The sequence below is a fragment of the Eubalaena glacialis genome, chromosome 7 (assembly GCF_028564815.1).
Source record: "Eubalaena glacialis isolate mEubGla1 chromosome 7, mEubGla1.1.hap2.+ XY, whole genome shotgun sequence".
Classification (NCBI taxonomy): domain Eukaryota; kingdom Metazoa; phylum Chordata; class Mammalia; order Artiodactyla; family Balaenidae; genus Eubalaena; species Eubalaena glacialis.
Genome location: NC_083722.1, coordinates 76,013,380 through 76,038,061, shown reverse-complemented (window position 1 = coordinate 76,038,061; position 24,682 = coordinate 76,013,380). Strand labels below are relative to the sequence as shown.

The 24,682-nt window shown below is 58.2% G+C and overlaps 3 protein-coding genes across 8 annotated transcripts; 1 reads left to right on the top strand and 2 right to left on the bottom strand.

The window, feature by feature from the left end:
• Window positions 1-710: 710 nt before the first annotated feature.
• On the top strand, window positions 711-10,867 carry PCBP4 (poly(rC) binding protein 4). 3 transcript variants are annotated; one of them, XM_061196908.1, is made up of 13 exons: window positions 711-864; window positions 6,939-7,083; window positions 7,278-7,301; window positions 7,423-7,455; window positions 7,684-7,800; window positions 8,029-8,160; window positions 8,316-8,444; window positions 8,695-8,769; window positions 8,930-8,974; window positions 9,050-9,113; window positions 9,238-9,290; window positions 9,380-9,549; window positions 9,984-10,867. In XM_061196908.1, the coding sequence occupies exons 2-13, from the start codon at window positions 7,003-7,005 to the stop codon at window positions 10,270-10,272; spliced, it is 1,212 nt and encodes a 403-aa protein (XP_061052891.1). In that variant the 5' UTR covers window positions 711-864; window positions 6,939-7,002; the 3' UTR covers window positions 10,273-10,867. The 3 variants fall into 3 exon arrangements, with proteins under 3 accessions (XP_061052891.1, XP_061052889.1, XP_061052892.1); XM_061196906.1 differs by having other exon boundaries at window positions 9,235-9,290; XM_061196909.1 differs by having other exon boundaries at window positions 9,235-9,290; window positions 9,989-10,056.
• On the bottom strand, window positions 6,455-12,698 carry GPR62 (G protein-coupled receptor 62). Of its 4 annotated transcripts, none has more exons than XR_009701612.1 (4): window positions 11,592-12,698; window positions 8,917-9,124; window positions 8,198-8,452; window positions 6,455-8,044 (listed from the first exon to the last, which is right to left on the bottom strand). XR_009701612.1 is itself a non-coding variant. In XM_061196910.1 (2 exons), the coding sequence occupies exon 1, from the start codon at window positions 12,696-12,698 to the stop codon at window positions 11,607-11,609; it is 1,092 nt and encodes a 363-aa protein (XP_061052893.1). In that variant the 3' UTR covers window positions 9,137-9,387; window positions 11,592-11,606. The 4 variants fall into 4 exon arrangements, 1 of the variants encoding a protein (XP_061052893.1); XR_009701613.1 differs by having other exon boundaries at window positions 9,033-9,124; XR_009701614.1 differs by lacking the exon at window positions 8,917-9,124.
• A 5,326-nt stretch (window positions 12,699-18,024) lies between these two features.
• Window positions 18,025-24,443, bottom strand: PARP3 (poly(ADP-ribose) polymerase family member 3). Its single transcript, XM_061196905.1, is given in 12 exon segments — window positions 18,025-19,158; window positions 19,600-19,755; window positions 20,939-21,116; window positions 21,362-21,448; window positions 21,658-21,746; window positions 21,749-21,803; window positions 22,042-22,268; window positions 22,356-22,488; window positions 22,662-22,846; window positions 23,086-23,215; window positions 23,592-23,776; window positions 24,422-24,443. Coding segments are annotated over 11 exon segments (1,593 nt in total). The 5' UTR covers window positions 23,775-23,776; window positions 24,422-24,443; the 3' UTR covers window positions 18,025-18,988.
• Between the last annotated feature and the right edge of the window lie 239 nt (window positions 24,444-24,682).

The window sequence follows — 24,682 nt, the reverse complement described above, 5'->3', positions numbered from 1 at the left end:
CTGCGCCGCGTCCCTCGCGACCCTAGCCCAAAAAGGAATTCTGGGGGTAGCTCTGGGGGAATCACGGGGCGGGTGCACAGGGTCACACCGCTCACAGGCGCCTCCTCCAGCTGGTCCGGTAACCTGTCCTGACGGACGAGGGCTGGGCCTCGCGGAAGCTGGGGGTGGCTGAGGGGTGCGGGGCTTGGTGGGCGAGAGCCCCGCGCGGGGATGGATGGCGCAGAAGCAAGGAGCGCCGGGAACCCGACCCGGCGGAGGGTCGAAACTTGAGCTCCGAGGGACCCGAGCCGGAGCGGGGCAGCGCGGGCGCTGGCGGCGGGGCCGAGGCCGAGATGGGGGAGCAGGGGGCTCGGCAGAGTCGCCGGGCGGGCGGCCCGGGACGGAAGGACCGGCTGGCCGAGAGCTAAGGGACTGGGAGCGGGGCGTAGGCGCGGGTGGCGCGGGAAGGACCGTGGCTGGGACCGCGCTTCAGGCCGGACCAACCCCCTCGACCCCCACTCCCGGGGGCTGGAGGAGCCGCCGGGGTACGGTCGCCCCAGCCCTCCCGGAAGCGGCCGCCGCTCGGGGCGCACCGCGGCGCGCGGGGCGGGGCGGGCGGCTGCGGCACTGGGGCGGCTGGGGCGGGCCCGCCGCGCTGTAATCGGATCCGGGGAGGGGGCGGGGAGGGGCCGGGCCGGGCGGGCCGGGGGTGGGGGGGGGGCGCGGAGCCGGGCTCCGGGCCGGCCGGGCTCCGCGCCTGTCAAACCCCTCATTGTTCGCAGCTGATGTCACTCGCAGTTGTGAGCGGCCGCCTCTCCCGGGGACAATGTGGGACTGAGCGGCCCAGCCGCCGCGCCGCCGCCGCCGCAGGACAGCCCCAGCGAGGTAGGGCGCGGGCCGGGCGGGGCACCGCGGGCCGCGAAGTTTGGGGGTTCGGCGGGGGGCGGGGAGCCCGCGCCTGAGTCCACAGGCTGGGGTTGCGGGTTTGGGAGACTGGGAGACTGCGAGGAACACGTTCCCTGTCCCACACGGGCCCAGGCCTGCACAGGTGGGGGGCGCTGGTCTGCTAGAGGAGCCCCCAGTACCAGGGAGGGGTTTCCTGGACCTGAGACCCCAGATTTGAGGCCCTCATCCCACCTGCTGTTTCTGTCCTTTGGACCTGCTCTTCTCTCGACCTCCTGCCCTGGGTTCTGGTTCTGCTCCATCTCTGTCCCCATCTGCCATTCCCCTGCAGTTCCTGGCTCAGCACACACCCCTTCCCATTCTCTGCAGTCCTTGGGGGCGCCAGACACAGACCTCCAGGCCAGGGGTGTGTGGAGATGACGTTGGGGGCTCGGAGTGGTCCCTCGTGCCCTGTGGCTCTTTAGCCCCTCAGCTCTGACCTAGCTTCTTAGCTGGAGTTCTGGGAGGTGCGGGGGCTCTGGCTAGTCACTTCAGCCTGGCCCTGGAGCCTGCTTGGCCAGGAGAGGGAGGTACCCGCCTCCTCAGTCCCCTATCCCAGGCCCGCCATCTTGGGACCTGTGGCACCCAGTGCCCCGCCCGACTCCAGCACCCTGGGGAGTGGTCTTCAAGGGGATGCACCCAGGGCCAGGTGCATTCCCTCCTTCCAGAATGTGGGCTCTTAGTTCCCACCAAGCGCAGGATGATCACCTTCATGCTGGACCAATAGAGCATGTGTCCCCAGGGGCTCCTCTTCTCCTACAAAGAGTTTTTAGACCCCCAGTGACTCCCCAGGACCTTAAACCTCAACTGCAGCCTTCACTCTTTCCTGGGGTTACCCTCACTGCTTCAGAGCCAGCACCTGGGACCCTATCCTTTTCCCATCTGAAGGTCCCCTAGCCCCTCCGGGCCCTGGAACCCCCTCAACCTCCAAGGCGCCCCCATCCCAGCCCCCACCCCCCAGCCTTCATCAGCATGCAGGCTCAGGCTGCCCAAACACAAGGGGATTGTTCTTCTTGCATGCTCAGGGTGGGGGGCTGGGAGCAGGCGGCCCACACACCCTGGCAGGCCCAGGCCACAGGGAGGCTGGCTTTGCCCCGCCCTCTGTCCCCAGACAGGCTCTGCCCACCCTCCCTACTCCCATCACTGCCCCCCTCCAGCCTCCATCCCCATTGCCTAGTGGCGCTGACCTCTTGAGGAAAGAGCTCTGAGCTGCACAGGTGGACCCTGGGGTTCTGCCAGCTCTGCCAGTTGCCTCTCATTCTCATGTAGCCTTACAGACAAGCCCCTTCCTCTCTGGGCCTCAGGTTCCCCTCTGATGAGGCCCTTCCAGCTATGACAGTCTGAGCCCGATTTTGTGAAACCTATGCCACACCACAGTTCTTCCTTCAGCCCCCCCTTCGCCATGGGGAAACCCACTCAGGGCCTCCAGAAGTCTCAAAGCAAAGTGCAAATCCCCCACCCCAGTGATAACGCCTGGGGAGCCCCTAGACCCAGAGACACAGCAGGAGCAGGGGCTGGGGGTGCTAAGGAATGGGAACTGGGAACCCTGTCCAGGCGGATCCTGACTCTCCCATGGGGCTGGTCCCCTGAGCCCTGGGTCTTCTCACCCCACTGTCACTGCTTCTCTGGGATTCTTAGCCCCATCGCTGGTCTCTAATGCCTCTGGGCCCTGTGAGCCCTTTCTTCTCCCTGCACACTGAGACTGGTACTGGCTCCTGCCCTCCTGGAGGAGCTTCTGCCCTCCTGGAACTCTGTGTAGTGGAAAGGCAGGCTCAGAAATGCCCAAATGGGGCCTCTTTGAGTTGCAGGCATCTTGGAGGGGCAGAGAGGCCTGAGTGATACCATCTGACTTGGAAGGTTGGGTAGGGCTTCACAGAGGAGGCAGCATCTGAGAAGGATTTGGACAGAGTGGGGAGGATGGGCATTTCAAGCTAGGATCAGCCTGGGCAAAGGCCCAGAGGCCTGGTGGTGCTAGGCGTGTTTTGCAGTCTGGTGTGTGTGGGGGATGGGGTAGAGATGAGACAAGAGAAGTTGGCAGAGACCAGACCACGAAGGGCCTTGAGTGCCCATCTATGGAGATCAGGCTTTATTCATTGGGCACTGGGGAGCCAAGGATGGCTGTTGAGCAGCAGAGTGACCCAGTCTCCAGCATGGAGAATGGAAGCTAGAGACCTTTCTCAATTTGGGTGAGACAGTGAGGGGATGGGTACCAGTGCGTGGGGCTGTACCATGTACCCTTTCTCCTGGACTCCAGTCTGGGCCTGGGCCTGCCTTGGTTTCCCTTGGCTGTGAGGACTCTTGAGGGGTTGCCTAATGATGCTCTAAGGAGGCTGTAGCATTTCTGGCACCAGCCAGCTTGTCAGAGCTTCCCTTCTCTGCCTAGTACTGAGTCTACAGGACAGTTCTAGGTCAAGGAACCAGAGGCTGGAGCTCATGGACCCCAGGCTGCTCCCCTCCAGGCCCCTCCTCCCCCGACTCTCCCATAAAGTAGGTATGAATGGCCATCCTGGGAGGCTGTAAGGCTGAGAGGCTGGGCATATGGATCCAAGGATGCTGGGGCAATTCTTCTGGAGGCCTAGCTAATCAGAAAGGGTGAGCATGCCCAGAGAAAAGGATGGGCAGGGGAGTCAGGATCCCTCAGTGCTGAACCCCTCCGGTCCCAGGGTCCATTCCCCCACCCCCCATCCCCGCCATGCCCTGCTTCGCCTGATGCCCTGAGCCATTCTCCAGCATCACTGGGTGTGGCCAGCATGGCTGCTTTTGGAGTAGGAATAGAAGGAGGCTGTTAGGTTGGGGACTGTTGGGGGATGTAAGGTGGGGGATGAACTTGGAGACTGGACCCTTCTCTCTCTTCCCAGTCCAGGTGGGTCTACAAGCCCTAGTTGGTCCAGACACTCTAGCTATTAGAGCCAAGGGAATCCCCCAAGGGGCGGGCCAGTCCACTTGAGTTGCTTGGCCCCAGGAGCCTTCCCCTCCCCCGGATTGTTCTTGCTCCAGAACAAAGCCAGGGTGGACACTTGATCCCTGCGTGTGGGGGGGAGCTGGCTAAGCCCCCGGCCCTTTGATTGGGCAGCTGTCATGAGAGAGAGACAGCTGGGGGGGAGGGGCAGGAAGGGGCAGCCGCCATCGCTTACACAGCTGTCACCCCCCCCACCCCCCCACCCCCCGCCCCCTCCAGCCTGAGTGGCAGGAAGCCAGAGACAGAAGGAGTGGGCACTGGATCTGGGGAGGGGGTCTGGGGAGAAGAAGGGAACGCCCGAGGTCAGAGGCCTGGTCTGAGCTTGGTATGTTCTGCCAGGGAGCCCTGCTGACCAGAGGGGGCTGGGCACCCCCAGAGGTGAGCTGGAGGTCAGTGTGGCATGATGCGTGGCTGCCATGTGGGTGGCCCAGCAGGGACCTAGGGCCCACCAAGCTGGAGCAGCAAGCAACTCCCTAGAGCCCCTGTAAGGGTAGAAGGGGAGCCAATATGCCTAGTAGGGCTGCTTGTTCTTAGGGCTCTAGGAGAATAATTAGAGAGACCTGTATCAAGACCCCTTGTTCTCCCCTAAAGAGAGGAAAGACCTTGAGGGTCTATCAAAACAGGAAGGACACAGAGAGACCAGCCACTCCCCTCCCCCACCCCCTTCCTGCAAACACACACACATAGCACAGGTAGGTAAACTGAGGTCTAGGTCAGGTGCAGGCCTGGCCAAGGTCACCCATTGAATTTGGGGCAGTGGGGCTCTGCTGTAAACCCAGGTACCTTTTTCAGGGCAGGAGCCCTAGTTCTGGCCACATCCCAACCCTTCTGCCCTATTTTCCCAGGAGCCTTTGCCCACAAAAGTTGATGTGCAAATGGTATGGGGACAATGTCGGGTCTCCCATTGGTTATCACCCCAAAGAGGTCCCTGAGCCCCAGAAAGTTCCGGAGCTTAAGATGTGGCTCTGGACAAGTACAGTCCTTTCTAAACACAACCCATGTCTACTAACCAGGCAGGGGTCTGAGAGACTACTAAAGCCTGCTCCCCACCTTTGAAGAGCTGCCCCCATCCCCCCCGGAAGAGGACAGACAGACCCAGACAGGACAGCCAGACAGAGGAAGCAGACAGGCCCTCACACTAGCAGGCAGGGCCCTGCTAGTCCCACCAGGTCCCACCTCTCTGTGACCTTGGGCAGGTTACAGACCCTCTCTAGGCACCAGGCTCCCCTTCTGTTTGGTGAATTCATCTGTTCAGATAACCAGTGTGTTCTGAGTAACTCCTCCGGCCTGGCTCTGGGAACACAAGGAGAGGGTGGCAGCCTTGGCTCCTTCTCTAAGGGGCTCCCGGGCTGGCCAGGGCAACAGAAACTAAGCATGTCATCACTAGTGCTTTGCTGGGGGAACTGCCGGCAGCTGGGGGAATGTTAGCAAGGGCAGCCAGCATGAGGCTGGCCAGGATGCTCACAGAGCACAGGCCCTGCATCCACTGTTGACCTCTGACATCTGGAGAGCGGATGGACAGAACTCAAGCGGAGGGAGGAGCAGGTGCTGGGGAGGCAACAGTTACTGGGTGTTTGGGGAGTCAGGGTTGTCACCCCCATGGTACAGATGAAGAAATAAAGATCTCAGGCCATACAGTGGCTTCCAGAGACAGCCAGGCTGGGAGCCCCACCCCGCCTCCTCCATGCCCACGCTCAGGCTAGCAAGGGGGGTTCTGAAGAGGGCATTGAACAGAGCTCCATACCCTTGACCCTCGAGTCAGGATAGGGCAGGGGGCTGAAGAGGAAGGTGCCCAGGGGTCTCTGGGGTGCTCGAGCCCAGCACACTCATCCCCCCCACCCCTCCCAGGCAGTAGGAATTCATAGGGTTAGGGCTTGCTCTTGGCTCAGACTTGGCACCAGTTGGTCCCCTCCCTGTTTTCCTGCTCGGGTTCTGGTTCCCCAGTGAGCTCCCCATCAAAGCTGAGCCTTGGCGGGTGGGAGACAGCCGCTGGAGGAGAGGGATTTCCAAGCAGGATTAAGGTTCAGGATTAAGTTGGGGCATGAAAAGGGGTCGGGTGGGGAGGGCTGGTGGCTGGGCTAATCCCAGCAGCTAATCTCCAGCTCCTCCTTCTTCCATCAGTTAACGGCCTTGACATTCCCCAGCCCCCCAATCCCTTTCTTACCCATCACCCAGTTCCAAGGGGGAAGCAGTCCCTCCATTTTACGGGTAAGAACACTGAGACTCAATAGTCCAAGTGATTTGTTTCTGGTACAGTAGAAAGTGCTCCAGGCTGGGAACACGGCCAGCCCGGACACTTGTAACCTCCTCAGCACATAGGAGAGGGCTCAGAAAACCACCGTGCACACGGCTGGTCCCCAGACACCACCCCTACCCCCACCCCCAGTGCTGAATGAACCTCGCTCACAGCTGTCCGCAGGAGCCTCTGCTTTAGTGACCTCTAGTGGACAGGTGCAGCCCACCCTCCTGGAGCCTCACTACCTTAACTTCTGCCCACCTTTCAAGACCTCCCATGGCCCCCGTGGCTGCTCCAGCTCCCTCTCCAGCTGCTCCTCCAGGCTCTAGCCAGCAGGGGCTCTGGTCCCTGGACGCAAATGCCTCTTGTCTGAAGTAACGTTTCGATTTTAACCCAACCTTCAAGGGCCAATCCACAAGGGTCCCCTCTTCCAAGAGGTCAGGTAGGAGGCTCCCTCTCTGGACTCCCATAGTTAATTCTTCTGACGTACGAGGGGAAGGGAAGGATACTTGTGGAAACTGGGTGCCTATCACATATGCACCTATCTCATTTTAATTCTCATAACTCTGGGGACTGGACTGGGTATCCCCTTCTTACAGATGGGGAAGCTGAGGCTCAGAAGGGTTAAATATGTCAGCCAGGCTTACACAGCTAGTGAGCTGCACACAGCAAACTGGTCAATGTGACACTTGAAACTTGTGGTCCACGCTGTCTCTCTGCTCTGGAAGTTTGTCTAGCTTGGCTCTGGGGTTCCCATGTAAGGGCAAGGGACCTGAAAGAAAGCTGAGCTCTTCTCTAACCCATCTCCCACTGCCCCCGCAGAGCCGGCCAGGCCACAGCGTGGACGCACTCCCAGGCAGCCTCGGCCCCAGCCCCGCCTGACAGGATGAGCGGCTCAGATGCGGGGCTGGAGGAGGAGCCAGAGCTCAGCATCACCCTCACGCTGCGGATGCTGATGCATGGGAAAGTAAGTGCGTGTGGGGGAGTGCTTCGCTGTGGCTCAGGAGGGGGCAAAGTGCAAGACGAGGCAAGACCTGGTCCTCTGGGAGGGAGTTTGATCTTGGGTATCCTGTCTCCTGCAGAGCCCCTACCCCAAGTAGGGGAAAGCGCTGGGCCTGGGGTATTGATACCCTGCTGACTCCACTCTTGTCTTGTTTGCAGGAAGTGGGCAGCATAATTGGGAAGGTAGGTACCTCGTTCTGTTCTGTATGTCCCCTTCAACCTGAGACCTCAGTCCAGGAAAGGAAGCAACGGCTGCTTGGCCTAAGAGCCATTCTCTATTTTGCCTCCATTTTGTCTCCTGCAGAAAGGAGAGACTGTAAAGCGAATCCGGGAACAGGTGAGGACGGAGTTTGGGAGAGGAGCCCAGGGCACCTGGTTTGGAGGGGAGGGGAGATGCCTGCCTCACCTTGTCCCTCAATCCACCATCTGGGATGACCAGTGAGTGCCCCTAGAAGGTGGCCGTTTCCAGCCTTGGCTGGGGCCTGGTGAGTGGAGGGGCAGGCAAGTTCTTGGCCAGGAAGCAGAGAAGGAGCCCCGTTGCCTGGTGCTTGTCCTGCACCCACAGAGCAGCGCCCGGATCACCATCTCTGAGGGCTCCTGCCCTGAGCGCATCACCACCATCACCGGATCTACAGCAGCCGTCTTCCATGCAGTCTCCATGATTGCCTTCAAGCTGGACGAGGTCTGTGGCTGTCTGAGGGGCTGGGGGCCACGGGTGGTTCCCCGGGAGGAACAGGACTCTGACTCCACAGAGTGGCTACGGGTGGGATGGAAGGCCAAGCTGAGAGCAGGGTTCTCTCATTGGAGTGGGACGCGGGCAGGCTTCCCTCCTTCATCCCCCAGCAGGAAGGTGCTCCAGGGGAGGGGGAGCAGCAGGGGCATGCACGGCCAACCCAGTCTTCCTGCCCAGGACCTCTGCGCTGCTCCTGCAAATGGAGGGAATGTCTCCAGACCTCCAGTGACCCTGCGCCTTGTCATCCCTGCAAGCCAGTGTGGCTCGCTGATTGGGAAGGCTGGCACCAAGATCAAGGAGATCCGAGAGGTGAGGGGAAGGGGATACCACCCCAAGAGAGTCTTACCCTTCAGTTTCGAGGGGAGACCTGGGCTTACAGCCTCCTGTCCTGTGGGGAGCTCCGAGCCTGGGCATGCTCTGGGTTATGGGAGTAGCTGGAAGTGGCCCCCGTTCTCTGCTTGCAGACTACAGGTGCCCAGGTGCAGGTGGCAGGGGACCTGCTCCCCAACTCCACAGAGCGTGCTGTCACCGTCTCTGGGGTGCCTGATGCCATCATCTTGTGTGTGCGCCAGATCTGTGCTGTCATCCTGGAGGTGCTGCCCTGGGGCAGGGAGAGAGGGCAAGGGATGGGCCCTGGGCCTGCCTTGTCAGGCCCCCAAACCCTAGGCATGTGACACCAGGTGGGGATAGAGCAGGGCTGCAGGGATGGATGTGAGAAGCTCCAGGATGTCGGGCTGCATTTACCTGGGGGTTATAGGGAGGGCCTTGAGAACACAGGGCCCTTGGGGAGGTCAAGGGGGCCTGAGAAGGTCCTGATAGAGCCTCCCCATTTGTGCCTTCCAGTCCCCACCCAAAGGAGCCACTATCCCATATCATCCAAGCCTCTCCTTAGGTACTGTCCTTCTCTCCACCAACCAGGTGAGGGGGAACAGCAGGAGGGGTGGGATGTGTTACTGGAGAAGGGGAAGGGGATGGAAGAAGGAATGGGGGGGTCCAGGGAGAGGTGGGGAGGGGTGACTCTGGCCAAACTGCCCTGATCTATCACAGTAACCCCCTTTTACCCACTTTGTCCCCACAGGGCTTCTCCGTCCAGGGTCAGTATGGGGCTGTGACCTCAGCTGAGGTGAGTGACCGCAGCCCAAGGCACCCCTTCCCGAACTGAGCTGCCTCTGACTCCTGACCTCTCTTCTTGGCACAGGTCACCAAGCTCCAGCAGCTCTCGGGCCATGCAGTCCCCTTCGCCTCACCCAGCATGGTGCCAGGTGAGCAGTCCCTGCAGAAGGAAGCAGGGGCAGATCCCAAGGGACCAGGCAGCCCCTCTGGAAAGGACATGGGGAAGCAGCAAAGGTCCAGACTCACGCCCAATCCCTCTTCTCCCCCCAGCAGGACTGGATCCTGGCACACAGACCAGCTCACAGGAGTTCTTGGTTCCCAACGACGTGAGGACGGGATGGGGTGGTTTGAGGGTGGGTAGGGGGGCCCGGGGGGTCTGGGCCTCACCTAGGGTTGAATTCCACCCTCTCTCCAGCTGATTGGCTGCGTGATTGGGCGCCAGGGCAGCAAGATCAGTGAGATCCGGCAGATGTCAGGGGCACATATCAAGATCGGGAACCAAGCAGAGGGCGCTGGTGAGCGGCACGTGACCATCACTGGTTCACCAGTGTCCATCGCCCTGGCCCAGTACCTCATCACTGCCTGGTGAGTGTGGGGTGGGGTATCACAGGTCATGGGGCTTTTGTGCCTGAGAAAGGCACAGGTCGGGTGGGGAGAGCTGACCTCCCTTCTCCTGGACCTGTCCTCTGCCTCCCCTAACCCTGCCACACTTGTTCAGTGTTGCCCCATCTTCCCCCTACATCTGTCCCCCATGTCCTGTTTCTCCAACCCTGTCTCTTTTCCCTGGGTCTTCGGCCTCCCCATTTCTCCCCTTACCCAGTGCTATATCTGCTTGTCCTTTCTTCCCGTCCGCGCTCTTCCAACCTTTCCCATCTTCTTCTCAAACACACCCACCCCAGGTCATTGTTCTCAAGTCCTCTCTATTTTTCATCTAATCTCACCCCTTACATTTGCCCTCATTGCCTCCTTTCTCACCCCCCACCTTCCCCTTCATCTTCCCCCTCTATCCCTCTTTCCAGTTTAGAAACGGCCAAGTCTACCTCTGGGGCGACACCCGGCTCGGCCCCCACAGACCTGCCTGCCCCCTTCTCGCCACCCCTGACGGCCCTGCCCACCGCTCCCCCAGGCCTGCTGGGCACGCCCTACGCCATCTCCCTCTCCAACTTCATCGGCCTCAAGCCTGTACCCTTCTTGGCTCTACCACCTGCCTCCCCAGGGCCACCGCCAGGCTTGGCGGCCTACACTGCCAAGATGGCAGCGGCCAATGGGAGCAAGAAAGCTGAGCGGCAGAAATTCTCCCCCTACTGAGGCCGGCCGAGGCACAGGCACGGGGGCAGGCAGGACTGCGGCAGGGGGCTGCCTCCATTATCTGCCCAAGGAGACTCCACCCCGGGGAGGGGGGGGTCCCAAACACCGCTAATGCCCAGACGCATGGATGCACCCCCCACCCTGCCCCGGTCTGTGGGAGTTCCTGCTCTCGGAGTGGGGGCGGTTTTTGGCCCAGGGTTCGGGGAGCTGCAGCAGCCCCAGGGTAGGGGTCTTGATCCCCTCTAGCTCTGTGCTTGGATGCAGGGAGCATCCTAAGTGCCCCCACTTTGGGGGGGGTCACTCATGCACTCCCCATCCCTCAGGGCTTCCCTGCCTCCTGTCCCCCTGTGGGGATCAGGGAGGAGGCCTGGGGGTGGCTGGGGGCCATGCTTCTCTCCCCACCTCCCTGCAGATTCCTGCTGCTTCCACTGATACCCTTTTGACTGGAATGGACTGGCTGGGCTTGGCAGAGGGCAACCCGAAGTGGGGTCACTGCCAGGCAGCTGGGGGAGTGGCATGGGGGCAGGGGCCGAGTTCTCAGCAGCAGACACTCTGTACAGTTTTTTCAATTCCTGTTTTTGAATAAATATTCTGAGAGACCAGGAAGCTGTGAAACACTGTGGGTATTGGCAAAACCTCCAGAAAACGGGTGTAGCTGAGATCCCAGAGGACCCCCATCTGTGACTCCATCAGCCCCAGCTGGGCCTCGGCCCCTTCCACATGCCAGTTCTGGGGCTTTAGGGCTCTTTGGGCGGTCATGTTGTCCAGCCTCCTGCCTCTGGCACCAAAGTGATCCAGTTGTTTTCTGGGCATTTTTAGAAGCTGATGGAGGAGTTCCAGTAGTTTTGTCCAGCCTCTCCTTGGTGCAGATGTGCGGGAGGTCTTTCTGAATGTCGCTTCACTGGTTCCTCCTGCTGTGGCTGTAACCCAGACCCTGCCCTACTTGGCCCATTCCCTTTGGCTGTGAGCCATTAGGGCCCTCTTCTCTGTGATCCTGCCCACCTCTGCTGCTTCCTTGGCCTGGGGATCATCCATGAGTGTCCAGATCACCCAAGCTGGAGGAACCCTTAGAGATGGTCCAGGGTACAGATGGGAAAACTGATGCCTAGGGAAGGGTAGGTCTGTGTACAAGGCCATGCAGAGTTGGGCCCAGAACTCAGGATTCCTAGCTCCCAGAAGCCTCTGGGCCTCACTAGGCTGCAGGCCCCCTTTCTCCCATTCCAGAGCCAGAAGTGCAGGCAGGCTACCTGCCATAAGCTGTGCTGGAGGATGGATGGGCCCTTTGTGATACCACCCTGCTTTCTCCAGTCCCGGCTCACCTTGGGAGACATCTCTCACGTGGCCTCTGGCATGCTCAGGCTCTCCCTTCCTGCCAAATCCCGGGCTTGTTCTGGTGTCCCAGAAGGGCCTAGCACAGGGCCCTCTGGAGGTCTATGGAGGTGCTGCAGGAGGGCCCGCGGGTGCCAGGCCCGCGAAGTGCAGGCCCGCGGGGGCCGGGGTAGCACTCGTCGGGCGAGGCGGCCCAGCGTCCGGCGTACAGGGCGCTGCAGCAGGCCGTACAGGAAGGGGTGAGCCGCGAAGGCCGAGTAGGCTACCCAGGTGACGGCCGCCTCTGCCACGGCGGCCTGGGCAGCGGGCGCTAGGCACGCACAGCCGTAAGGCAGCCAGCAGGCTGCGAACTGGCCCACGGCCAGCGCCGGGGCCAGGGCTGCTTTGCCCCAGGGCGGGCGAGGCCGAAGGGGCGGCAAGATGGAGAGGCGGCTGTCCAGAGAGTCGGAGCGCGGCCGGGACCCGCGCGCGGGCCGCGGGGGCCGCAGGGCAGCGCGGCGCGCCACGAGGAAGATGCCGCCGTAGGCTCCGAGCAGCAGGAGGGCGGGCAGCGCGAAGGCCAGCAGCGCCCAGAGCGGCCGGAAGGGCTCGAGGCCCCCGGCCAGGACCGAGCAGCGAGCCGGGGCAGGGGGCGGTGCGGGCGGCGGCCCGAGCAAGGAGAGCGCGCCCAGCAGCCCCGCCGCCGCCCACACGGCGGTGAGCACGAGGGTGGGCGGAGGCCGCGCGCCAGGCCGCAGCGGGTGCACTATGAGGCGGTAGCGCGCCAGGCCGAGCGCCGCCACGCCGAGCGTACAGGCGGGCAGCAGCGCCGCCGAGAGGAAGCGCGCCGCGCGGCAGGGCGCGGGGCCCAGGCGCACGCGGCCCAGCCCCGGCGGCGGAGCGGCCAGCAGGCCCAGCGGCATGATGGAGCCGGCAGCCAGCAGGTCCACTACGCACAGGTGCACGAGGTAGAGGGCGTCGCGTAGTCCCGGCGTGCGCAGCACCACAACCAGCAGTGCGCCGTTGCCCAGCAGTGCTGCCGCCTCCACGACAGCCGCCAGGATCAACCCCATCGAGGCTGCGACTTCTGGTGCGTTCAGCCCTGTGGCGTTGGCCATTCGAGCGCTCAGGCTTCACCCTGTGCTGGGATGCAGAGAGCGAAATGGAGCTTCCCCCCCCCCCCCCCCCGCCCCTCGCCACCCCCGGCCCCATTCCCATCACCCGTCCGTTGGTCCTCTAGCCTCTCACCTCACAGGCTGCGCAGGCGCTGGCTCAGACACCCAGGCTGCCATTCTCTTGGGGGCTTGGCCGGCCCCATGGAAGTGTGCAAGGCTGGGACTGTGGCTCTCTCCTCCACCCCAGCAACTCAGCCCCTGCTGGAGATGGTACTGGCTGTCACTTTGATGCTGCCCTTTGGAGACACACAGAGCTGGCAAGGGAGGGGCAGGGCCTGGCGCCGGCCCCCTGGGTCCTAGCAGCTGCCAGCTGGAGGCTGAAGGCTGTGCTGTGGAAGTGCTGTGGGTGCTTCGGGAGGGGGGCCCAGAGCAGACACAGGCTGGAGTGAGACTCAGGACATTAGAGTGTGGGCTTTGGAGTCAGCCACATCCTATTCTGCCTTTTCCAGGGGTGGGAAGTGCCACCCCCCACATCTGCTGTCTTCTGCCATCCCCATCAGTGGGGTTAATCGGATCATTCAGCCTTTGTACTGAGGGGAAACTGAGGTACCAGTGAGACGAGAGCTGGAGCTGGGAGACCCCTAGGTACCCTCTGGTCCTCAGGAGGGCTAGTTCTCTAGGTAAAGTGAGGGGAAAAGCACAGGACTTGGCACATAGTAGGTTGCTCAGCTGGTATTAGCTTGGCACAGAATAGGTGCTTCAAGACACTGTGGAATTAATGAGAGGAACCCTTAGGGAGCAACTGCTGTTTGTTTTGTTTTGTTTTTGCTGTTAGCAAACAAGTCCCCTTCTGCTAAGCACACTCTGAGTTTTCTTTAGGAAGCCACCTCTTCCCAACTCAGGACATGTGGTTTGGGTGAGCAAGACCCTCACCTTTCATATCACATTCCTGACTAGGCACGAAACCCAGTCCTGGCCAGTCAGTGTGTTGCACCCCCCACCACCAAGGTATTGTCTCAGGGAAAGCCATGTGACTCCAATGGGGCATATGCCCCCCAGGTGGTGTCACCCAGTCCCATGGCAAAACCCCATGTATACCCTGATGGCTTGCCTTTGTGTCTGAAGCTCCTTCCTCTCCCCTGAACCCCAGTCTTGGGTTTCCAGCTGTCTCTTCAACATCACCCCCAGTACAGGGACTACTGGGCATCTCAAAAGTCCTATGCCCCAAAACAGGACTTGACTCATGACCCCCCACCCCAATCTGCTCCACAGAGTCTTCCCCCTCTTAGTAAATGCCATCTCAGAAGTTTCCATTGACACCTCCCTTTCCTCCACACACCACATCCAATCCATCAATGTGTCTGAATCCAGCCATTTCTCACCACCACTACCATGCTCCCAGCCACTATCACCCCTCACCTGGACCATTTCAGACCCGTCCTGGCCTCTGCTTCTGCACCTTGTGCTGGTCATTTGTCTGTTTGCCCTTAGATCCATTCCCATCTTCCACAGCACTGCTCTGCCTTCTAAGAAACTGATTTCCCAGGCTCCTTTGTCATTTGGTTTTTGGGTAAATTCAGCCAATGGAAGTTACCAGCAGAAGGCTGGAGGGTGGCAGGAGGGAAGAAGCCAGGGTATTTTCCCTTTCATGCTCAGCCTGGATCTGCCTCTGTGGAGGACATCCTCTCTCTCCATAGCCCTGGCTCCCTTCAGGCAGTCCCCTCTGGGGTTCTGGTGCCTGCTGGGTGACCCTGGCCTCTGGGCATTGGAATACCATCATTCTTCCAGCCTAAGAGTGGTAGCAACTTCCTGCTGTTGCTAATCCCAGGGTTGACTTACCAGCCCCTTTGGTAATTCAATTCCTTCCCTGTATCAAATTCCTCTTGTCTGGAATACATAGAGTGATTTCTCTTTTGTTGATTGGATCTTGACTGACACCACAGATCCACTCTCTACATAGCTGGCTGAAGTGGATCCCTCTAAAGACAAATGAGATCAGGTCATGATCCTGCACTCATCCTTCCAAAAACTTCCCATCATCAAAATAGAATCTCACCTCCTCTTTGCTGAGATGGCCTTCTCCCCACCTCTCTGACCTCACCCGCCTCCTCCTTGCCTCCCATACTTCCAGCCGTACAGTCTTCATGCCTGTCCTCCCACATGTCAAACTGGTTTCCACCTCAGCATCTTTGCATGTGCCGTTTCCTCTGTCAGAACACCCTTGCCTCAGATCTCTCCATGGCTTGCTCCCTCACTTAATTCAGGTCTCTGCCTTCAGTGACCATCTTTTCTAAAATTGTTCCACTTTCCCATCACTACTCCTTTAACCCTACTTTATTGTTCTTCCTGGTACTTTTCCTACCTGATATTGTATTTCGTATCTATGCACATACTTGTTTAGAGCCTGTTTTATTAGAGTGCAAGCCCCTTGAGAGCAGGGACCTTGTCTGTGTCTTGCTTGTGCCTGTGCCCCTAGAACCCCTCACAGGCACGCAGTCCGCATCAGCACAGATCTGGGTGGCAGACAACAGGGCATGAACCTCTGGATTTGAGTCACCTGTTGCTGGAATTCAAAGGGCCCCGGTCCAATTCTCTTATTATTCAGATGAGAAAACTGGTGCTCAGAGAGGGAAGGAATGTGTTCTGGATTACACAGCCAAGTTATACCTGGAAACCAGGTCGCCTGCTTCCTAAGCTCTATCCACACAGGCACCACTTCCTGTACTTGACCACAACTTGAATGTGGGCATTTGCCTCCAGGAGGTGAAGCTGGATTCTTGAGGTCTTGGTTCAGAAAAAGGAGAGAGCATTGGCTTTCTCACTGCCCAGTTAGGCCTGCAGGCCTGGGGCAGCCCCCAAGCCACCAGGGTCTGGGGAGGGCTCAGCAAGGCCAGGTGGGAAAGCAAATGAGAACAGGGGACTGGGGAAGGCAATAGGGAGGGATGGGGACTATGGTGGGTTGGAGAGTGCATGCTCCCTGCAAAATCATTCAACTAAATTAGCAATTAAAACACTTTGGAAGGGACTTCCTTGGTGGCACAGTGGTTAGGAATCTGCCTGCCAATGCAGGGGACACGGGTTCGAGCCCTGGTCTGGGAAGATCCCACATGCCGTGAAGCAGCTAAGCCCATGCGCCCACAACTATTGAGCCTGCGCTCTAGAGCCCATGAGCCACAACTAACTACTGACCCCGCGTGCCACAACTACTGAAGCCTGTGCGCCTAGAGCCCATGCTCCGCAACAAGAGAAGCCACCACAGTGAGGGGCACGCACGCTGCAACGAAGAGTAGCCCCCACTCGCTGCAACTAGAGAAAGCCCGCACGCAGCAACGAAGACCCAATGCAGCCAAAAATAAATAAATAAAATAAATAAATTAAAAACAAAACAAGGGCTTCTCTGGTGGTGCAGTGGTTGAGAATCCGCCTGCCAATGCAGGGGATATGGGTTCGAGCCCTGGTCCAAGAAGATCCCACATGCCACGGAGCAACTAAGCCTGTGTGCCACAACTACGGAGTCCGCACACCACAACTACTGAGCCTGTGTGCCACAACTACCGAAGCCCGCGCGCCTAGAGCCCGTGCTCCACAACAAGAGAAGTCACCGCAATGAGAAGCCCGCGCACCACAACGAAAAGTAGCCCCTGCTCGCCGCAACTAGAGAAAGCCCGCGTGCAGCAATGAAGACCCAATGCAGCCAAAAATAAATAAATAAATAAATTTATTTAAAAAAAAAAACAAAAAACACCTTGGGACTTCCCTGGCGGTCCAGTGGTTAAGACTACATGCTTCCACTGCAGGGGGTGCGGGTTCGATCCCTGGCTGGGGAAGATCCTGCATGCCGTGCGGCCAAAAAAATAAAAAATACACACAAAACATTTTGTAGTTTGTCTGTTTTTGTTTTTTGGTTTTTTTCCAAAGAAATGCAGGAAGGATAAACCAGAAACTACAGCAGGTGGGTGGGCATGGAGTGAGAGGGCTAGGAGGACACTCTTCTGAGCATAGATTTGGATAGATTGGACTTTTGAGAACCATGTTAATGCTCTCTACGTGTTGAAAAAAATAAATCAACAAAGATGAGAAAAACCCTAAAAGTGAATATAAATAGAAGCAAATGAACCTACCTGCATTTCAAATGAATAATATAACCACACTGAAGGGAAATAAATAACTAATCCAAGTAACATTTGAACCTGTGTTCAAATTGTTGCTTTGACCATTGACCCTCAGTCTAAAGACAAAAAGATAATCTTGAATGATTCAGTAAATCTTGAGCTCTACTTAGAAAGTTTTTCACAATGGTATTGGGTGTAGCAATTCTGAAACTGCTTTTTGTGTGGGATTGAGCAAATAAGTAAATATATTGATGTTGATGAGAACCAAAGTTCTGACAGTTGGGGAAGGGAGTAAAATTATGGATATGGGGAAGAATGGAAAGACCATATGGTGTTGGATTGGAATTGGAGAAACAGACACAGATAGATGTGTTTATTTACATATACATATTTCCTAGCCCTCTTTGCTACCGGGACTGAAAAGCAATGACACCCAGTACCAAAGAGCATACCTACTGCCCAGATCTTGGATTCTAAATACCATTTCCTGCTCTAGGGAACCAGGGCTCCTTGGAGAAATGGCTGATTCTAGGTTTGTGCAAGATGAGCCTGGAACATCGTGTGATACCAGAACATAAGGAAGTGCTCATAAAATGATGTAGACACAGTCAGCTTGAAGGACCTTCTGCTGGCCAAAGCTGGGACAATTTGAGGATCAAAATAATAACAGTAATGGATTATAACCCATTGCATAAAATAGGAACCCACAAATCCATACTGATAATAAACAAAGGGGGCTATTATTAATAAATATAGAAGAAATGATGGAATTAAATTAGATAACTATCATTTGCAACCATCTTAGCAAAAATCGATTCAAGTCATCGATTTCAGGTAAAAATCATCATTGGATTTTAAAGCTAGCGGGTGAAAGTTGATGAGGAATGGGACATTCACACCTCAAAATATTTCCCCACAGATTACTGATTAATTACAAATGGGGGAAATGGTAACTTCCCAGTGGAGAAACCTGGTGGACACAACCTTGAGCAACCAAATTTACATCACCAAGAATGGGATATGTCCCTCCTGATATAGTGCACCGAGGACACAGCATTCATGTAATGTTCCTGCCCAAACTACAATGCCTGAATCTAATCACTACAAAACATCAGACAAACCCGAACTGAGAGACAGTCTATAAAACAACTGACCTGTACTCTTCAGTAGTGTCAAGAGTGTCAAAGTTATGAAGGAAAAAAAAAAAAGGCTGAAGAATGGTTTCAGATGAAAGGAGACCAAAGAGACATGACAACTAAATGTGGTGTGTGACACTGCACTGGACCCTGACCTGCTGTCTAGCATCTGCACCCCTTGTTTGTGGACAGGGTAACTTGGGTGATAACTAGCATTCCTTTCATGACAGCAGAGCTGCACCCCTTGCAGATATTCTCAATTCATTTATGATATTCACATAGAAGACACACATGGGTGTTTGGTGCCAAGACACAAGGAACGCTTGATTTGCCTGGCCATGTCTGGGCTAAAGGACAGAATCACCAGGTGGGTCCCCACATGACCAACAGTTCTGAGTTGATGGGGAGGGTCCCTTTTGGAGGCTCAATGATCAGAGGAGGCCGGTTGTTGCAGTGACCAATGTAGACTGACCAGGGTGGGTGGGAGTGTGTGTACAACCCACGTCCACCCGTGTGAGTGGTCACTCCCTGGAGTGGGGCTGGAACTGCTATGTGGTGTGGTGGGTCACTGTGGAGAGCAAGGAGGCCCAGGCCTGGTGCAGCTTTGGCACAGACAAGCAGAGGTCAGGGGGTGAGCCAATACAATGTTTAATACACTTGCCTGTGCATGTCTGAAGTTCAGCCCACCTCGGTGATCACGCCTCTCTCGGATGGACAGTCTGGGCCAGGGTGGATGGCCCGGGTGGATGTGGGACCCGCCCACTCTCAGCCTGTGCTTCTCTAACTACACAGGCTTGAATAGGCTGCTGTATCCGTGTCCCAGTAATAACGCCAGTCCATCACACCCATCACCTTAGGAGGAGAGACTGAGGCCACCGCCATGCCAGGACCACCAAGGATTAGAGGGAGAGGGGATCACTGTCTGGACACAGGAGGGAGATTTGAGAGCAAGAAAGGGTGATATGGGGGCACCAGGGATGGGAGGAAGATTGAGAATGATGGTCTAGCTCCTGGCGGTGGACGGGAGGCGGGTCGGGCAGACAACTCAGAGGCGAACCTCCAGCAGGTAGCGTAGGCGGCACTGACTCTCCTGGTAGATGAGATACTCGCTCTGGAAGAAGCTGGAGCTGCTGAACTCTGGGCAGGGCATGGGCTGGCCCTGGGGCACCACCACTCGCTGGCCATCCAGCTCCAGCTTGGTGTCCTGGGTTGGAACTGCAGGGCACAGCAAGGGCCATGGATGACCCAAGGGTCACTGGTCCTTGGCTTTACCGGTAAGTCCTACCCTCTGTGCTCTCCACTTCTACCACAGGGAGTGGCCGCTCATTCCCACCTTGCCAAGCTCCAAACCACTGCATAGGCTGGGCCTTCTGCCTGGAATCTCCTCCCCCATTTCTCTGCCTGGGAAATGCCTGCTCATCTTTCAATGCTCAGTCAATGACACCTCTTCTTTGAAGCTCTCCTGGATGCCCAGGAAAGATTTGTTGAATCAGTGAATGTTTGTTGAATGATAAAGTGAATGACTACAGTGAAGAATCCTGCGTCTTTTTTTCCTTCCTCACACGCCCCTTCCTTGCTCACCTCCTCCCTGAAAGCATCCTGCTCCATCTCAGCCTCACCTCTATCCTTAGGCCTGTCCAGCTTCATGGGACTCACCAGGCTCTGTGTGGCCACGGGCAATGACACTGTCGAAGCCAGGGGGTGGCTGCTTCAAGCTGGGCTCATAGATGGTGATGTGGTACTCTCTGCCCAGTGCCACCTCACCCAGGAACATGTAGCCAATGTCATGGGCCCCGCAGGACATGCCAGTAACTGGGGGACACAGGGAGGCTCAGGGTAGGCAGACCAGCTCTCTGCCTGACTCCCTGGGCTCCTCTCTGCTGCACTGTTATCTCCTTTGGCTTTGCTGCCCCGGCCCAGAAAAGTACCCATCCTTCCTCCAACCATGTCTCCAGGCCCCTTGTCCTGGCTGTGCTCCCTCCCCCCTCTCTCCTCCACTCCTCAACTCCCAGAGGCCAGGCGTCTGCCACCCTCACCAAGGTCAGTAATGGCCTTCCAGTGACCATATCTGGGGTGGGGGCTTTTCAGGCCTGCTCTGCTGATTTTGCCACGGCATCCTTCACCCTCTACCCTGGGACCCCCTTGCAATGCTCTCCTGAGGCCACCCTCCACTCCCTCTTAGGCTCCTCTGTCCTCCCAGTGGACACCTTGGCCTTGAGCAACCTTCAGCTCCATCTGCTCTTGGATGAATCCTCCGACCTTGCTCTCTTGAGTGGGGGCGGGTAGTGTTCTCCAATAATGAGGTCAACCTGGGCTGAGGAGCCAGTAGGGGCAGGTCACCTCAGTGAGGACACCTCTGGACAGAAACTTGGGGGTCATTGGAGACACCCTCAACCCTTTCCCACAATGCTGCCCATCCCACCTCCCACATACTCCTCTCATGGATTCTCTCCTCCTCCGCCTCCATTACCCTGGGCTGGGGGCCCATCACATTTGGCCTGGATGGGAACACAGCCTCCCTGCAGCCTCTGGCCTTTGCCACCCTCCCAACGGCTGCAGCCACGTTCAACTGTACTCCCCATCGCTCTCTGAATAAGGCTCCCTTGATCCTCCTGGGCCCCCAAGCCCCACACCCACGCTAGGCATTTGCTCTAAGCTTTGTCATCAGGCCGTGCCTGGAGGTGCTGACCTGCCGCAGCCTCCCAGGCTTCGTGCCATTCCCTGGCTGCTTTACCTTGAAGGCTCCTCTTTCACCCCCTCCCAGGTCAGGTTGGCACACTCATCCCATCTGCATCACCTTCTCCAGGAAGCTGTCGCTGACCAGCGGATGCCTCCTTTGAGTCCCCCAACCCCCAGGATGCCCCACTGAGCTCTCTAGTCAGTAACTATCCGAGGGGTCCTCTCCTGGATCCACCGCAGGTGGGACAAGTAATGGGCCCCATACTCCTTAGTGTCCCCATACCCACTCAGGGCTTGGCCCCGAGGGACACCTCACCATAGCCAGCTGACTTGCTGTTCTCGGAGGCAAAGTAGATGCCTTTGCCAACACGGCCACCAGAATGTGGCATGATGCGGAGCCCACTGGTGAGGATGGCGGCCACCACAGCCATGTTGGTGCCGTGCCACAGTAGCTTCCGATTACCCAGCTTGTCGTAGGCCTGGAACTGATCTCCCTAGGGGGGGAGATGGGAACCGGGAGAGTCATGCCACCCAAGCTCAGGTGTTTCTGTCTGCCATCAGAGAGTATGACCAAGGCCAAGGGTTCCCTAGTCACTCACATACTCATGCACACATGCACAAGACCTAGGCCTGGTGGAAACTGGTCAGAGTTTCTCAACCAACTTGCTAAAGGGAAGATAAGCCAAGGTCATCTCCCTAAGGGACAAGGTAGTGATCGTGGGGAGGGAATCTTCCTCACCTCCCCTTCTCGGTTCACTGTCCAACTATGTTGAAGAGCAGGGCAACTGTACTTGCTGCCAGTCTTTTCCAAGTAGGTATGTATCACCTGCGGGGAGACAAGAAGCTGGGTGCCAAGAGCAAGCAATGTATGGACTAACCTCCACTTGTCCCCCGCAGTCCCAGAGCTCTCCTCAGGCCCTGGAGACACAGCGAGAGAAGGCCCTAGGAGAGGGATTCTTCTGGGCACCTGGAGGGCAGACAGGCAAAGGGCCAGTGCCTACTGCTAGCTCGGCTCCTCTGTGGGGACCGGCCCACCTTGTTCTCAGGCGCCTTTGGGTCCAGCAGCTGGAGCTGGCACTTGAGGAGCTGGTAATCTCAGTCCAGTGGGTGTGGCACCTCCTCCACTTTGTCTCCTCGGGGGCTGCCTGCAGGGTCTGGGCCAGCTCGATGTCTGCCAGCACCTAAGGGGATGGGCACTGGCAGCTTGTGTGTCCCCTTGACCCTGGGCCTCCCCTCCCCCTCCCACATAAATAGGACCATGGCCACCCCACCTTATTCAGCCCCACCCCATCTATCTGTCTGGCCTTCCCCTCCCCTGTCCTTCGGCCTGCCCATCGCAGTCCATCTATCTGTCCCCCATCTCCCTTGCCCCATCTATCTGTTTGGTAACCCCACTGCCTGCAACCTGCCAACCCTCACCAGCAGCATGTCCTTCTTGGCCTGCAGAAGCTCCGGGGAGTTGATGGGTGGGGGCTGGCTACGGCCGAAGTTGTGGGGAATGATGGTGTAGAAGTGGGAGGACAGCTCCTCCAGGCTGCGGCCACAATCTGCGGGGGCTTTCAGGGCCGCCTCCACTGCCTCCAAGGCCTCCAAACCCCAGGAAATCTGCTGCTTGCTCAACTTCCCCAGTGGCATCTTCTTCACATTTGGGGGGATGGGGAGAGTGGGGAGTCAGGCCCACAGCCCTGCCACCCCCAGACCCCTGCTACCCGTCCTGGCTCCTCTCCCCTCACCCAGGTTCATGATAGCCATGGCATTCTTGAACGTGTCCTTGCTGAAGATGTTGGTGATGAGCTTCTGTGTGGCTGCGTCCAGGGAGCAGGGCTGCACTTGCTGAACCACGGTCCTCACTGGGCCTCTGTCTACCTAGGGGTAGAGGGAACATGTGGGCAGGAGCAGCTGGGCAGGGCACCTGCACCTGGAGCAGGGCCTGGCCAGACAGAGGCCGGAGAGGAAGGCCTGTGCCTGAGGGTGTACAGCTGGGCAGTGGCTGTCCCTTCCCTCGGCCCAGGCCCACCCTCCCTCCCTGGCCACTTCACCTTCACCATGGCTTCCTGGGCCTCATCCTCTCTCTGTACTTTGATAAGTGTATACTTGCTGGGGTGGGCCACAAAGTGGTCCCGCTCTGCCCAGCTGTTCTTGGTCTTGTCCTGAAATTTCTTTTCAAAGTCCTTCTGTGCATCCTCCAGTGACATGAAGCGGCTGAGTTTTGACTGGCCCACCTCTCCCGGCAAGCAACAGCTTTCAGAGGTGTGCCTACCACAGTGCCCGCCGTAAATGTTTGCTGGCCTCTACTGTGCAGGCCCTGTGCCGAGCGCCCCTGGATGTCAGAGGTGGGGCAGGGCACAGTCAGAGGCTGTGGCCTTTTGGCCTGAGTAAGCTGTGGGGACCCCGGGGAGCAGGGGGCATGCGTTGAGCAGGGAGAGGTGGGGAGGATGCGGGCACAGGGTGGGTGGGTGGTACTCACCACGTGCCCCCAGCGGTTCCAGCAGATAAAGCAGTCACCTTCTTCCAGCAGCTGGATGATGTAGAACTTGTTGTTGTTGCTCCCAATGTTGGTCTGGTTCAGGGTACAGTCATAGTCTTCATGCATCTGTGGCCAGAGGGGGTGTGCGGAGGGCAGGCTGGCTCCGGCCGCCCCTGGGTGGGATGGGGTACCTGGCTGCACGCTGACAGGAATCACACTGCACTGGGGTGTCAGAGGAGGCCCTGTCTGGGAACACTGCCTTAAGTGTCGTGGGGGGAAAACTGAGAAGCTCAGGGGCCTGTCCTGGGGTCTGAAGAGCAGACATGACCCACCTGGATCTGATGGGATATAGCCCTGCCTGACCTTTGGGGTCTTGCAAGAACACAGTTTACTTGGGAGCCTTGAGCTATTTGGCCAGAGCCAAGTGGGAGGGAAGGAGGTCTGAGTGTATTTGTACCCAAGAGGGAGCAGGCACTGGGACTGGCCGGGGACTACAGCTTACCTGGGTCCCAGGGTTGCAGCTGAGTGGGCACAGGGGGTCCATTTAGGCTATGCGCTTCTCTGTGGGTGTGGCCCTGAGGGCCTCGGCAGTGGAGCGGAAACTGTCCTCCTCTTCTGCCCCCTGACGCCCCTTCTTCTTCTCAGGACCCTCACGCTGCACCTGGGGCTTGCGCTTTGGAGCCATGGCTGTTCTGGGGCACAGAGGGGGCCCTCAGGCATCCATGGCCTTTGCGTCCCACCTGGCTGGAACAGTACCAACTTGCCCCACCCTGAGATTGCCCTTTGGTGACCTCCTTCTGCCTCCATTTCCCCACTCCCGGTCCCTGACCAAAACCGGCTCTCTGTACCCCAGATACACCCCTTTCTCCAGTCACCAGGGCCAGACCAGGCCAGGCCCCTGTCCAGTCTGCTCAGTCTGGTCAAGGAAGATGGGCTCTCCACCTTCTATGGCTCTTTTGCGTGTTCTGAGGTTGAAGGGAAAGTGAAAGGAGAATCTCCCCCCTCCCATTTCTGGGCTCCTCTCCCCACAGCACTCTCTGCTCCTCCCCCATCTCAGCTAACTTGGACCTGGCATGGTTGCTGGGCTGAGTCACCCCAGCTATGGAGGAGAGTGGGCAGTGGCTCCCGGGGGGCAGCACTCCTAAGACCAGATCTGTCCCTCCAAAGCTTGGGACCCAATAGCACAGAAACCCTTCCCAGCAGGTTCAAGAGTTCTGGGGTGCCAGCCTCCGTCCCAGACCAGTGGCATTGAACTGCCAGAGGGCAAGGGTCAGTCACACCCGCCCTGCCATGCCCTGTGGAGGGCTGTGGGCAAGGCCATAGGGCACTCACCTAAGAGAAGCAGGGACCTGGGAGCGGTGGTGGCCACCAGGTCAGTAACTCCCAAGCAGTCCTAGTTCTAACAACCTCCTGTAAGCCTTAGGGGAGCGGGGAAGAAGTGGGTGTGGGTAGGATTCCAGCTATTTGGCCACCAGTCTGGTGAGTCAGAGGCTGGGCAGGCCGAGGCGGGCAGGCAGCCTGTCCCATGGATGGGTGGTCACTTGATCCGGACACAGCCGAGGCCCAGGGGACTGACGCGCCCTTAGAATTGCT

Excerpts from the sequence above, each read along its gene's own strand:
- PCBP4 (XM_061196906.1), top strand. The coding sequence starts at position 7,003 with ATGAGCGGCTCAGATGCGGGGCTGGAGGAGGAGCCAGAGCTCAGCATC. Across the intron at positions 8,445-8,694 it reads TCTGTGCTGTCATCCTGGAG|TCCCCACCCAAAGGAGCCAC; the intron begins GTGCTGCCCTGG and ends TGTGCCTTCCAG. Across the intron at positions 9,550-9,983 it reads CAGTACCTCATCACTGCCTG|TTTAGAAACGGCCAAGTCTA; the intron begins GTGAGTGTGGGG and ends CCCTCTTTCCAG.
- GPR62 (XM_061196910.1), bottom strand. The coding sequence starts at position 12,698 with ATGGCCAACGCCACAGGGCTGAACGCACCAGAAGTCGCAGCCTCGATG.